The sequence below is a fragment of the Carcharhinus amblyrhynchos genome, chromosome 25 (genome assembly GCF_965287045.1).
Source record: "Carcharhinus amblyrhynchos chromosome 25, sCarAmb.v2.hapA, whole genome shotgun sequence".
Lineage (NCBI taxonomy): Eukaryota > Metazoa > Chordata > Chondrichthyes > Carcharhiniformes > Carcharhinidae > Carcharhinus > Carcharhinus amblyrhynchos.
The window spans coordinates 11,179,952-11,194,358 of record NC_137348.1 but is presented as its reverse complement, the minus strand read 5'-3'; the positions used below and the strand labels follow the sequence as shown (position 1 = coordinate 11,194,358).

General features: G+C 41.2%; 1 protein-coding gene across 1 annotated transcript in view; it reads left to right on the top strand.

Moving 5' to 3' along the window:
• gpr107 (G protein-coupled receptor 107) overlaps positions 1-14,182 on the top strand; it is a 100,027-nt gene extending 85,845 nt beyond the window's left edge. The window contains exon 18 of the mRNA XM_080211817.1: positions 9,624-14,182. Within this exon, the coding sequence (XP_080067943.1) occupies positions 9,624-9,720 (97 nt within the window). The 3' untranslated portion in view covers positions 9,721-14,182. The remainder of the gene's footprint in view (positions 1-9,623) is intronic.
• The last annotated feature ends 225 nt before the right edge of the window (positions 14,183-14,407 follow it).

Sequence of the window (14,407 nt, the reverse complement as noted above, 5' to 3'; positions counted from 1 at the left end):
TAGCTGTTTTGCTATTCCTCCTTTGAGTCTCAATAGTTATTCTCTCTACCTACACCTCTGCTTTACTTGTCAATTACACAAGGCATTGGGGAAGAATGCCAGAGGAAGGAAATGCAGAAGAATGTTCAGAAAAATGTTTCCTAGCAAGTAAATAAATTTTGTTACTTCCCAGTGTGTTCTCCTAAAGTATTTTCTTTGCTGCAGTCACCAACACCTGAGTGCAGGTCTGAGTCAGTAGTGGTATCATGGTAACCCTAAAATATGGCCGCACTATGAACCATGGAGGAAGCAAATTCCTCACTTTTCGGCGTTTGACATCCCTCTCCTCATGCCATCAATGAACATTTCCATTCTCCCATTTGTAACAACTAACACCCCCATTATAAGTATGTAGTTCGTAATATTATTTTAGAGATTTTTTTATTTCTGGAAGGAGTAAATCTGAACTGTGGGAAATTGTGTAAGTGCAACAAAAGCAGCTTGAAAACTATTGCACTTAAAAGGTTGGGGCCATGTTAATTTATGAGGCTAGCAGTTAATAAGGTACGGTTAATAAAATAGCTAATGGGGCTACCAAGCTGGAGTATTTGAGATGAATGTTGACACTGTTTGCAAAAAAGCAGACCAGGAAGTTGTCTAACCAACTATTGAAAAGCTGAAATTGCACCAGTAAGCAGAAGCTGGAGTTCAGACTTAGAAATACAGGGGAACAGAGTCTCGGGAGATGAAATTGAAATCCTAAGAGGTGTGCTGTTTTTGAGGCAGTCCAAGTTGGAGCATCTTTGAGGGAATTCCGAGGCTTGATCTTTGAAAGTGAAAAGTTTGGAGTCCCGTGTAAGAGAGAATTTCAATGAGATTGGTTGACTCAGTATTTGCTGACAAATCCCATGGATTTGTCTTGGTCACATTTGCTACTTTTTGTACAGTGTGATGTGTTTGAACACAGTTTGCCTATTAATTCACTTGTGCCTCATGTTAAGCCTGGATGTTAGTGTGTAAAATAGATAGGCACAGTGGTTAGCACTGCAGCCTCTTAGCGCATGGGACCCATGTTCAGTTCCAGCCTCGGGCCACTCTGTGTTGAGTTTGCACCTTCTCCCCATGTCTGTGTGGATTTCCTCTGGGTGCTCTGGTTTCCTCCCACAGTCCAAAGATGTGCAGGACAGGTTGATTGGCCATGTTCAATTGACCCTAGCGTCAGGGGGATTAGCAGAGTAAATGTGTGGGGTTATGGGAACAGGGCCTGGGTGGGATTGTGGTCAGTGTGGGCTCGATGGGCTAAGTGACCTCCTTCTGCACTATATAGGGACTCTATGATTCTATGATCATATAAGTTGTGTTATCTACCTGACCTTGTATTATAAAATTTATTTTTGTTTGTTCAAAGCCTGTGGAATCTTGAGGCATTATCCATTGTGGCATTATTGACTGAGCATGTGCCTTGGATCTTAAACTTTGTTTACTTTGAACAAAATGTTACTGGCCCCTAAGCTGATCCTACCAAAAGCTTGGGGGTCTGGTCTAGGATCATAACACTCCCTAGTGCCAACCCCTCTTTCCTTTCTCTCTCTCTCTCTCTCTCTCTCTCTCTCTCTCTCCCCCCCCCCTCTCCCTCTCCCCGTTCTCTCCATTCTCTCTCCCCCGCCCCCCCAGTAATTCTTGATGGACACACTGTTTGCAGATTGATTTCAAGTTGAGGGCTATTCTCACTCTTTCTCCTCTTTTCCCTACTCATCTACCACAATACTTGACCTTAAACTCCACTTGCCCTGCTCCCTCTGCACTGTCACAATCCTGCTCTATCTCTTTTGATATCTCCTCTTGTTTCCTTTTTTCTAGGATTGTAGATGGTTTATTTTCTATTCCCACCTGATAAATTGCTTTTAGTCTTTAATATTAATGTTATAAACTCTCCCAAAGCTTGACCCTATAGCATTAAAATTTAGCACTGAGCTGAAAAAGGGGACACTGGAACAAGTGACTGAATGCATGGTTGATGAGATGGATTTTAAACTAAACAACTGAGGTACAGATGCTCATGGTTGAAATTGCCAGATTCCACTGTGACATCTGTACCTTGTCTCCTTAGCAACAGTGCTTGCTGTCCTCACAAAACACAGGAGATGTATGTTCATGCTTTTATGTATGTCAGTTTATTCAATATGATTTTTAAATCAAATGTCTGTGCACAGTGCAGACCAACTAAAACATTTTCAACAAATCAGCCAAGGTTAAAGCAGCACTATCTTAAAATGGCCATGGGTATTTTTAAAATAGATTAAAATTTTATGAAATATGATTTTTTTAAAATATTCAGGGGAAAAAAATAATGCTGTTGATAAATGGTCATGGCACCCACACAGGGTAGGCTGCAGAATGCCCCTTCATCCTGAAAACTCAGTTTTGGGGAATGTCTTGACTCAGGAACATCTATCAGAGTTAGGAGCTTCTCAGCTAAATTACCTAAGTGTGATTCAAAGCAGGAGATAACCATATCTCCCAGGCAGGGGCTGGGGGATTAAAAGCAAACACAATACTTACTTTCACTCCTGTTCAAGAGATTGAATGACTTGTTTCACATCATTCTGCAGCAACCAAGCTGAAGAACTCCTAAGCCTACCTGTTCTGTTGTAGATGTTCCTGACTGATTTCAGCCAGTGTTCTGATGTGGATGCTGCTGTTGCTCTTAGTATGGTGATTTGTAAGGTAAAACTAGTCAAGGTTTTGCTCCTCGTGCACAGTGACCTTCAAGTCCACCAATGTGAGGACCAGAACTTGTCCAAATATTAACTTGTGCATTATGGTAGAAAGACTCTCAACCCACCTAGAGCCACATAATCACCTGGAAAGGGCAACAAAATAGATTAAAAATCCAAACTGGAGGGAGCAAGGGGCAGACATGAGTTCTGGAAAATTTGTCTCCAACTCCTTTAGGAGATCCAAACTTGTTCAGCTGACCATATTGGTGCTAATTTATGTTATAGGGCATGTTACCCCGCTGTTGAACAGGGCCAACTGTCCCTGGTGACATACTATGAATCCCTATTAATCACACAAACCATTCAACTGTTTCATAGATCCACTGTTCTCTGGGAAAAGAAAAATCTGTTTGACATCCAGTCTAATTTGGCACCGATGCAACTTGTAAACATGACCTCATCTATACAGTAGAACTAATTTGTCCACATGAACACAATCTAGTCACTTGTTAATCTCATAGACCTCACATCAAATTGCCCAAATCTGCACTTTTCTGATACAGTTTATTTGGTAGCACAAGCTTTTGGAGTGACGCTTGTGCTACCAAACAAACCTGTTGGACTTTAACTTAGTGTTATAAGACTTCTTACTGTGCTTACCCCAGACCAATACTGGCATCTCCACATTTAATACATACAGACCCAGCTCTTATCTGGGTGGCTGAGGTTAAGTTGATCTTTTCTACACCCCAACTCTGATTGTAACACTACATTCTGCACTCTCTCGTTTCCTTCTCTATGTACAGTATGCTTTGTCTGTATTGTGTGCAAGAAACAATACTTTTCATTGTATACTAACACGTGATAAAATAAATCAAATCAGGTGTTTTAAACTGGGAGTCAGTCTTTTGGGCCTCCTCTGCAGCAGTTCCAAAGCCATAATGTCCCATGCCCTCTAAGGGGACTAAACCTGGACACAATTTTAAATGAAGCCAAAACCTAAGTCTTTTAAGGCATGTTTTGTGTTGCAGTGAATTGCCTTGTGATGCAAACTAGTACCCTGTTAGCTTTGAAAGAGTTTTACCGCATCGGTATTATCCAGCCTACATTGGAGTTAGTATGTCAAGAGAGTAGTGAAGCTCAACACGATAAAATGTGATCTTTTTTCTCATCTTTCTCTTTCACTGTGGGAATATAAGTAAAGTTATGTGATGACTCTGGGCAGCCCTCTGCCAAAAATAGACTGAGCTACGGACTGTGAAAAATCTTGCAAGCTCTAAATCTGGTGAGTGCTGTGGAGTGAGTGTTGACCATTTTGTGGTTTGTAGGGCATGCCCATATGAAGCCAAGTAGCAGTTATCTCATTAAACGTTTCAGTGCAAGATTAAAAGTCACACTTTATAAAGCATAGTCAGAAGTAAGACATGAAATTCTCAAATAAAATGCAATATTTATTTAATAATATTGTGTTTGTCACATCTCTTTACATGTCCCAAAGTGCTTAATCTAGAATGTACTTTGAAAAGTAATCACAGCAGCCATGTAGTATTGAAAACTGAGATGAGGAGGAGCTACTTCTTGCAGAGGGTGGTAAATTTGTGGAACTTGCTGCCGCTTGACGCGGTGCAGTCCGAATCATTGAATGGTTTCAAGAAGGAGATAGATATATTTCGAATAAAAAAGGGGGGAAAAACAGGGATATGGGTAACAGGTGGGGAGGTGGACTTGAGACCAGGGAGAGATCAGCCATGATCTGATTGAGTGGCGGAGCAGGCCCAAAGGGCTGAATTTGCCTACTTCAGCTCCTAATTCCTATATTCCTAAAACAGCAGCAATTTTATGTACATTAATCTCCGATAAAGAAACAGTTATTCTGTTTTTGATGATGGTAATTGAGGGAAGAATCATAGGATCCCTACCATGCAGAAAGCCATTCGGCCCATCGAGCCTCACTGACAACAATCCCACTCACAACCTATCTCCGTAACCTCATGTTTTTATCCTGCTTATCTCCCTGACACTAAGGAGCAATTTGGCACTGCCAATCAATGTTGGCCAAAACAAAAGAACTCCCTGCTCTTTTGCAAGTCACATCTTAGAATTCTTAATGATTATTTGCTTTGGACAAGATGCATTTTAGCCAAATGATGACACCTTGAGCAATGCAGCATCCTCACAGTACTATGATAAAGCAAATTATAAGGAATAAATGGTCAACTGCTTAATAGACCAATAAGCTGTACCTGAAATGTTAACTTTTGTTATTCATATGGCTGATTGAACTGTTCTGTTTAAAGACATCGTCTTGGTTTCCCCACTTTTCCCAGTATAATTCTCTATAAATGAACATCACCTAAACTGGAGCTGTCGATACAAAGATATTGAAACATACTGCCACGTTACATTTGCAAAACTCTGGGGTATACTAGTTTATCGGTAGTTCCTCCTAACCCAAGGAAGGAACTGGAGTCTCCAACCTGCAGACAAACATCTCCAATATCATACATTTAAGTGACCGATGGCTTTGTTTTGGAGTAATTAGCCTCTAATGTCAATTGGCCCTTGTGGTTGTGCAATTTGAGAATAATGATTACGGAATAATTGAACCAAAGTACACAGCTTCAAATTCATTTTGTAGTTGGAAGTCACACTTTATATTTCAATTATAAATGCTTGCATTGCAAGGCGAATTATCCACGTAGATGTGCCATGTTACATTATGTTCTCCAGTGGCTTAGTGGTTAGCACTGCTGCCTTAGTGCAAGGGATTTTAGGTTCGATTCCCAGCTTGGGTCACTGCCTGTGCGGAATCTTCATGTTCTCCCCATGTCTGCGTGAGTTTCTTCCAGGTATTCTGGTTTCCTCCCATAGTCCAAAACATGTGCTGGCTAGGTGCATCGGCCATGCTAAATTCTCCGTCAGTGTAACTGAATAGGTGCCGGGAGCTCAAATCAGTTTTAATTCTATTAACGTTTCCTGGGTAACTGTTCCTGTAAGATTGGCTGAGAGTATCAGATGGGTCCCAGTGCAAGGAAGTTACCGAATGGAAGCTGGATCTTCCCAGGCAATTTCCTGCAACTCTGACATTGGGGTTTCAACAGGAGAACTGGGGTGGGGTTTGTGCATATTTGGGGTCCCCCCCCCAAGGGTATAATGCCTGGGGGTTGGAATTTATAGACTAAGGAATGAGGTGTAGGAATTTAGGCCTCAAGCTATGCCCCACACGTGAATTGAATTCAGTCTAGGTTAAGGTGATAAATTTGCAACACTGGCTCCTAAATGAAAAGGGAATCATGACCTCAAACAGAAATGATGTTTTATTTTAGAACGTACTCTTCCCTGTTGAAATTCTTTCAGTTTTTTTGGAAACCTGGAAGCATGGGAAGCTTTCACCATGGCAATGTCTCAGCCATTGCAAGTCAACTTACCAACCAATCAGCACCCTTTTTTTCCCGGAGTATAAATTGTAATGATAGCTTGAAATTTGGTGTTCTTGTTTTTGTCAATGTGTGCAAGATGAAAAATTTTGGCAACATGTCACTCTTTTCAGCATCATTCAAGTGGCACACTGCCAAACGACTGATTATTTGTTATTATTTATGACGTTTGTTTCTTTGTTTAATTTCATGGCAATTCAATAAATTTATGGCAGTTTTAAGCCCAAATACTGTCAATCGATAAAATGCTGGCACAATAGTGATGAAAATAACAAAGCTTGAAAAGATTTGTTCACATTCATTTCGTGTCAGTCTCTCTGGACCACAAAATTACTTGACTGAACAGGTAGGTACACCTAAATAAGATGCCAAAACTGAAAACTAGAGAGCAGATTTTAAAAAACAAGCCATGCCGTATGTAGGACTCCCTTCTGAGGGTCCCTATGACATTGTGACCTGATGCTGAACCACAAGACTAAAAACATTCCGAGTCTGAATTATTACTGCTAAGTTCACTCCTGCTTAATGTTTATCTAACAGCACAGTGGGTGTACCTACGCTGCATGGACTGCAGTGGTTCAAGAAGGTGGCTCACTACTACTTTTGCAAGGGCAATGAATACTGGCATGTGATGAATATAGGCCAATGATACTCACACCTCACAGGAACACACAAAGAAAACTTCACTCCTTGTCAAGTGCCTAACAGGAAGGAGTGCTGAAATGTTGTTGATTACATAGTGTCAGCCAGGGCATAATGGGTAACACCTTCACCTCTGGATCAGAAGGCTACAGCTCCAAGCTCAATGCCAGAGAGATGAGAGCACAAAATCCAAGCTGACAGTCCAATGCAATACCGAGGGAGTGCTACACTATCAGAGGTATCACGTATCAGATTAAACTGAGGCCCTATCTGCCTGCATTTGTGGATGTAAAAGATCTCATGGCACAATTTAGAAGAATAGAGGAGTCCTTCAGTTAGTTTATTTGTTGGTGTCACAAGTAGGCTTACAGTAACACTGCAATGAAGTTACTGTAAAAACCCCTTCACCACATTCCAGCACCTGTTCAGGTACACTGAGGGAGAATTTAGCATGGCCAGTCTCCCCAGTGTCCTGACTGATATTTATTTCATCATCACAAAATATTGATTACTTGGTCATGAGTGCATTGCTATTTATGGGATCTTGCTGTGTGAAATTTGGTTATTGGTCTTCTACTTTTTGACACTGACTGCACTTCAATACTAGATTGTTTACAAAGTGCTTGGCTTGTGAAAAGTTCTACAAAAATGCAAGTGTTTCTTCTTGAAGTAAACCGAGTGGCAGCAGATGATAGACCCGATTTTGCTTTAATGACATTTTTTGAAATTTACTGGAGAAGTTCCTTTGGAAGAGCTTCTTCCGGAGTGACACCAAGACCTGTGCTGCCAAACACTAGTATAAGATGTTGAAACTTTGCTTCTTCCCCTACATACAGCAATTACCCTGTATAGCTAACTACACCAGATTGCTTTCAAGTATCTCCCGGCTTTATGCTAAAGGAGTGGGATTAAGCGAAGTCTGAGAGCGAATTTTCCAATTACAGAAGAAGGATGGCAAATTCAGGATCAACAGGCAGAGAAATCAGAACATTTTTTTAGATAAAAGTCCCGGAATGCAGCTCTGTTTAATCATTTTCGCCCCTGATGTGCTGAGGTTTATGAAGATACAGCAGCATCTGTGATGTGAAGGACAACCGGGACGTGCTGTTAGCAGATTAACCTCTGTCTGTGGACTATTTGTGTGCACTGTGGGCTGGCAGCTTTCCTTGCTCGCTCTTCACAATGCTGTAGTTCCACTTGAGCAGACAGCTCTTTATTTCGTGGCAGACCTGAAACAGACTGTAAAAGGCTACTTGAATTTAGCCCTTTGGGTGTTAATTCCCGAGACTTCACATAAATGCTTTTAACTACATTGTATACCCGATGAAAGTATCACTGTAGTAGTCAGTCCTCTTGATCGAACTGATTTCCTGTTGATGTTCATCCTGTGTATCACAATGAACTAACCTGCACTTTGAGCACTGCAGTAATGATTCTACATCAAATCCAGATATAATCATAGAATCCCTACAGTGCAGAAGAAGGCTATTTGGTCCATCAAGTCTGCACCGACCACACAATCCAACCAAGGCCCTATTCCCGATACCCCACATATTTACTCCCCCGACACTATGATCAATTTAGGATGGCCAATCAACCTAAGCTGCACATCATTGGACTGTGGGACGAAACTGGAGCACCCAAAGGAAACCCACACTGATGCAGGGCGAATGTGCAAACTCCACACAGATGGTGACCAGAGGCCAGAATTGAACTGGAGTCCCTGGCACTGTGAGGTAGTAGTGCTCACCACTGTGCCACCACGCCGCCCAGGTAACTAGCTGTTTTATTTAGACTCATTGTTTCACATAACTGAACTTTCTTCATGTTCCGTAGTTTTTGGGTGCTTATTTTCCCTCTTTCAGGGAAAGTAAGTCAGTCTTAAAGCATGCAGAACTAGCACTATTCATGAATAGTGCTAGTCCCGCATGCTTTAAGATTGATTTACTTCAGATCTAATGTGGGTATTCTAAATGTGGCCAGGTTATTCAAGCCTGTACTAGTTTGTAGTTCTCAGGGCAGTAACAGATATTTGCGATGGGCTGCATTTGAAGTGAGTTTCATAGGTTTAATGCCAGAATGATAAATGGAAGAAGTGCCTATCTTGGGGAGGGATGAAGAGACGAGAACATAGGTATGAGAGCTTCCCTTTGTTCCTGCCCAGTAGTTGAAGGGACAACCTGCTATTCATGGTTGCTTCAGGTCTGCCTGACTTGGATATCCAAAGCTGGAATGTACAGTCCCAAGGCTTAGAAAATCCCGCCTTTCAGACTGAAGGTGGGATGAGAGGAGGTTGATGACACAAAGCAATTGTGATTACAGCTGAACAGAAAAATAAGAGAACATTTTGTTAAAGTGTGGATTTGTGTTGGGCTCCCTCCCAAGAGACTGACTGACATTTTGGTGTGGCACTGAGTCACAAGACTATAAACAGCTGAAGTTGAATCCATGGCCAATGCTGAATTCAGTTTGTGCTCAGCAGTCATCTCACCTCCTTGTCATCGGCCTGACACATTCTGTGGGAGGAGTACCATGGCTTGCGAAGTTGAAGGATCTTGGGATTGGTACAGTGACTGGATCACTGTTGAGCTCCGAGCCACTCATCAGTGCTTTCTAGTGATCCCAGCTGAAAAGAACACCGTTTGTCAGATTAAACTTGATCAGACTTAGCCATAGTACTCCTCTGATGTTCACAGGTAACCTCTGTTTGAGCTCACACCTGTGAAATGACTTGGATGAGATATCCAAGAGTTACTGCTGACCTAGGGGGCGATACCCATTATTTCTTGATGGCTTGTTTAAATCTACAGTGGTACAGAAGTTGTATTTTTTCTGTTGTTTGCAGGGTGACTACGACTGGAATCATGGAAGGAATGAAAAAAGTTAACCAAACATCGAATGGCCCCACAGAACCAAGAGGCGAGCAGAACAGAGTGGCATGATGGGCTAGCAACAGACGAATGTAACTTGAGCGCGCTTCCTCCTTCATTCTGTATGGAATATGCACAGAAAACACTCGATTCAGAGCTTAGAGTGCTTCCGCACCAAATGAAGCTCAGTATTTTGATATGAAAACTAACATTTTTTGCGAAGTATTTGTAGTTTTCCAGTTGTCTGGTGCACAGACACCATTTGGTTCCAGAGCTGCTCATTCCCACCCTGATTATCAGTTTAGCTCAAACAACTCCAGAAGTAATTGTCAGCTTATACAGCTTTTATCTTTATTTATGCAAATTAACTTGGGTCACAAGTTTCCTCTCATTCACAGAGAGCTGGTGTAGTTTCTGTCAGTATATTGATGCAAGTTTTCTCCAATGATCTGTGCTCATTTTGAGGCTGAAGACAAGTCTCTTGTCGTAACTCTGGTCATAAATGCACACTCCAGGCTGCAGAAACACTTAACTTCCTCAGTTGAAGTTGTGATCCGTTGACCTTTTTCCTGAGCCAGACTTAATGTACAGAATGAGTTCCAGTCACAAAGCAGATCATCATTTGCAGGAAGAGGGGGGAATGACAGTGTGACTCAGAGCAAACCCAGGCACTGAAATTGAATCTGAGGTGCAAGAGTACAACTCAAGTTTGCCTGGACTCTCAGGTGAAAGTACACTTGGTCGAGAAGTACTAAGTGGAAGCTCTATTTTTTGCTTAACTTTGTACTCCACCAAATGGTAATTTAAAAATTATAATTATTAACTGATGACTAAAGATGCAAAATATCACTTGCACGGCAGTTGCTGAATTCAGAATGTGATTGATGGACTCACTAGTGTATATTTGCTCTGTCCAGTGTGTGATTGAGCCAAACACACCAAGAACGTGCAAGGTTTGATCCTTGGTCTGAACTTAGTTTGCTGATGCCAGATGGCCATCAATTGTTGACCTGGTTTTAGCAGCCTTGGGCTGGGGAGGAAGTGGAGGAAATCATCCAGGGTTGCCACTCTTCATTGCTGTCCTGTTATGACTTTCAGGTGAAGTATGGCCAATTGTGCAAAGTACCAGTGGCAACCAGCATTGTGAAACTTGGTCCTTAGTGCAAATAGACACTGTCAAGAGAAGAGAAAATGTAGACAGAAAGTCAGTACTACAGTTAAGCCTAATATTTATAACTGCAGGGTAGTCAGGCAGTAGCGAATGAGTTTTAAAAAAAACTTAAAATTAGAAACTCTAAACTGATCAGATTTTAAAACGAAATTTTACTTTGCTATTTTCTGAAAATTGAATGTAAAATCAGGCAGAACTCCCTGCAGTTTGTGACTCAGATCTTCCCCTCCTTCAGCTTCTGGCACTTGGCTGCAATGTTGGTGTATCAGTGCAGTTCTTGGATTCCTAAGTAATGTGTAGGAGTAACATCGTGAGGCTGTGTTGTCAGAAATATGCTGCGTAGATCAATGTGGGCTCAGTACGTTGCATTAGAAAGGCGAGGCCTTTGAACGCTTTAGCACACAAGCTACAAAGTCAGAGGAAAGAGGTGCAATGTTACTTACAAACCAATTGATGTGTTGTCCTTTGTTTTTTTTACTTTTTTAAAAATGTGTGGTTTTAACCTTTTTTCTGAGGGTTTAAAAGTTGGGTCAGACCATTTGCTGGTCCCGTCTTGATAGTACACAGCAGTGGGCAGTCCTTCTATGATTTGTTCCATCTCTCTTTTCACCTCGCCTTCCCCTTTGAGGTTGCACCAATTTGTCCTTGATGCGGAACATCCCTGCAGGATGTAGCAGTCATCAAAAATGTGCTTCTTATGACAGGAGGAACGAGGCACAGTGCGACTTACTACTGCACCTTGCTACAGCATGTTGATGCAGTGACACATTGAACCAACTGATTATTCTCGCACAATGGGGGATTTAGATACTGAATTCTTACAGGTTATATTCCGATGGCAGGCAAGTTACTTGTCATTTAAGTATGTTCACCTCACTGACCCCATGTCCCAAAAGATTTTATACTTCATAATTCTTTTAATTGTATATGTCTGTTCAACAAAATAACTACTCCAGCCCCCTCAATCATCCTGAACGAATCTTCCTGGGGCCTCTCTTTCATTGTATTCTTGGCAACATGGTGGCACAGTCGTTAACGCTGCTGCCTCTCAGCACCAGGTACTCTGGTTCGATTCCTGGCTTGGGTCATTGTCTCATCATTTTTTCCCTGTGTCTGCATGGGTCTCTGGTGCTCCAATTTCCTCCCACAGTCCAAAGATGTGTGGGTTATGAGGATTGGCCATGCTAAATTCTCCCTCAGTGTTAGGGAAGTAACAAGAGTAAATATATGGAGATAGGGCCTGGGTGGGATTGTTGTTGGTGCAGGTTTGATGGGCCAAATAACCACCACCTGCATTGTAGGGATTGTATAATTGATCACTGCACAATGTGCCCATGAAATAATAGGCATTCATTTTCAGTTGTCTAAGGGAGAAAATTGGGTAAATTCCACTATTGTATTGTCTTAGATCTTGGAAAAGCATGATTAGGGAAGGGGCTTCAAGGGTCTGGGAGGGGAAAGAGACAGCACATGTTCTTGTTTTGAATTTTCTTCTGTGTAGTTTTTGATCCTTGATTTGTTTGTGTTGTGAACTTGTTTGATTTAGTCATTTTTAAGTAAGGTGCAACTGTGTAGGACATTATGGGCTATTGTAATTTATTGTGTCACAGCTTGATGCTCTTTTCCATTAGAATTGGATTTGGTGAGGATGAAAATGAATAGGACCAATGCAAAGCATAATGATATATATTTCACAGAAGAACCTGAACTTTATTTTATGCCAGCACTTGATTAGTTCAATGAAGCAAATGGATTGATTCCAAGAAAAGTAGAAGAATGCTGTTTGCAGGAAAAAAATGGTTTCTAAAACCAAAAGGTCGGATCTCTGTGATACCAAGAGGGAGCACAGTGCCTGGTGTGAAACTGAGCCAAAAGGGCAATCTTCATGTGAGATCACAGGGTGAAGCCTGAGTTTCAATCCCAATTAGTACCATATTAGTTGATCTCAGACAGTGCATTCTGTTATAATTGATTTCACTTGGCCCAAATTAGGTTGGAGGATAAATCAGACCAAGCTTCTGAAAGTGTGTGCACGTGCATTTGAGAGTGTACATCTTTCGACCTTGGCCAGGATATGGAGTGCATAGCCCCTCCCACCTATCATTAAGTTATTAGCTAATTGTGATGTTCATGTGAAGATTGACTGCCTAGGCGGGTTACTGGAGCATAATAGATACTTATAGTCAGGACCTTCAGAGAGGTAGAAAGCAGATAGAAGGAATGTGAAACAAATGAAAGGAGTACCAGCTGCTTAGACAGCTAATGAGTTGTTGGACCCATTGCCTGATATTGTATTCAGCAATTTCATAAAGCAAATAATTATGTTATAGCCATGTCCATTTGTAAGTATACTTGTGGAGCATAGATAACGTAAATTGTGTAAGTTTTTATTTCACGCATTTATCTATAATCTGTTGAACTCATTGCAAATGAAGAACCTTGCAAAGTTTATATCAGCAACAGGACAAAGCACTATGCTTTTTTTTCTGTTGGCTTGCAGAAAATTCTGTTGACTTTATTTCTTTTTATTAATATATTGTAATTTCATGCCATACATTACATAGCCTGCAGGGTAGATGGATTGGCCATGCTAAATTACCCCATAGTAGCCAAAGATGTGTAAGTTAGGTAGATTAGTTATGGGAATAGGACAGTGCAGACTTGATGAGCCAAATGGTCTTTTTCTGCATTGTAGGGATTCGATGGTTCTAAAACAAGCAAATGAAAGTGTCACCCAATGTTGCAATAAATCCCAGGGTCAACACCCAGTTAGTGTTCTGTTTGCTTAAGGATATATGGTTAGCCCAGGCGTTAAGAGGTGTTCCCCTTTTAAGTGAATGTTTTCTTTTGTGTTAACATTAGATGTTAATGCAAAAAATCATTATTGACTGTGGTGTACTTGATTGTCAAAACTGACTGATGCTGATGCATGCGTAGTATGAAGTCACTTGGACACAATACAAGAGGGAGTGCTGATCCCTGTGAAATTATACTGAAACCATACACCAGCTTGAGCCAGAACATTCAGAAAACAGTGAGAAAATTGAGGGGGAATATCTTTCAAATCAGATGCATGCTGAATTCACTGGTCACTAATATGGAAAAAAAACAAGCTGTGTTGTCTAGCTTGTCAGTTGTAGTAACTATCACAGGGAGGGAGTCTCAACTTCTCAGATGACATGCAAATAATCGTTCGATTTCTTTTTCAAGAATAGTTTAGGTATTTTTTGAAGAACTGCCTTTGATCAGGCAAGATCAGAGTTGAAGGATTTGGCCAACTTCATAGATCATCTGCTTCATACTCACCATATGTGTCCTTTGAACTTGCCCCAAAAAAGTAAGTAAAAAGTCTGACAACACCAGGTTTTTAGTCCAACCTATTTATTTGATAATATACTCACAAGCTTTCGGGGTTAGCCCCTTCGTCAGGTGAATGGAGAGTTCTGGCCTCAGACAGAGCATATAAAGCTCTGTCTGAGGCCAGAACTCTCCATTCACCTGACGAAGGGGCTAACCCCGAAAGCTTGTGAGTATATTATCAAATAAATAGGTTGGACTAAAACCTGGTGTTGTCAGACTTTTTACTGT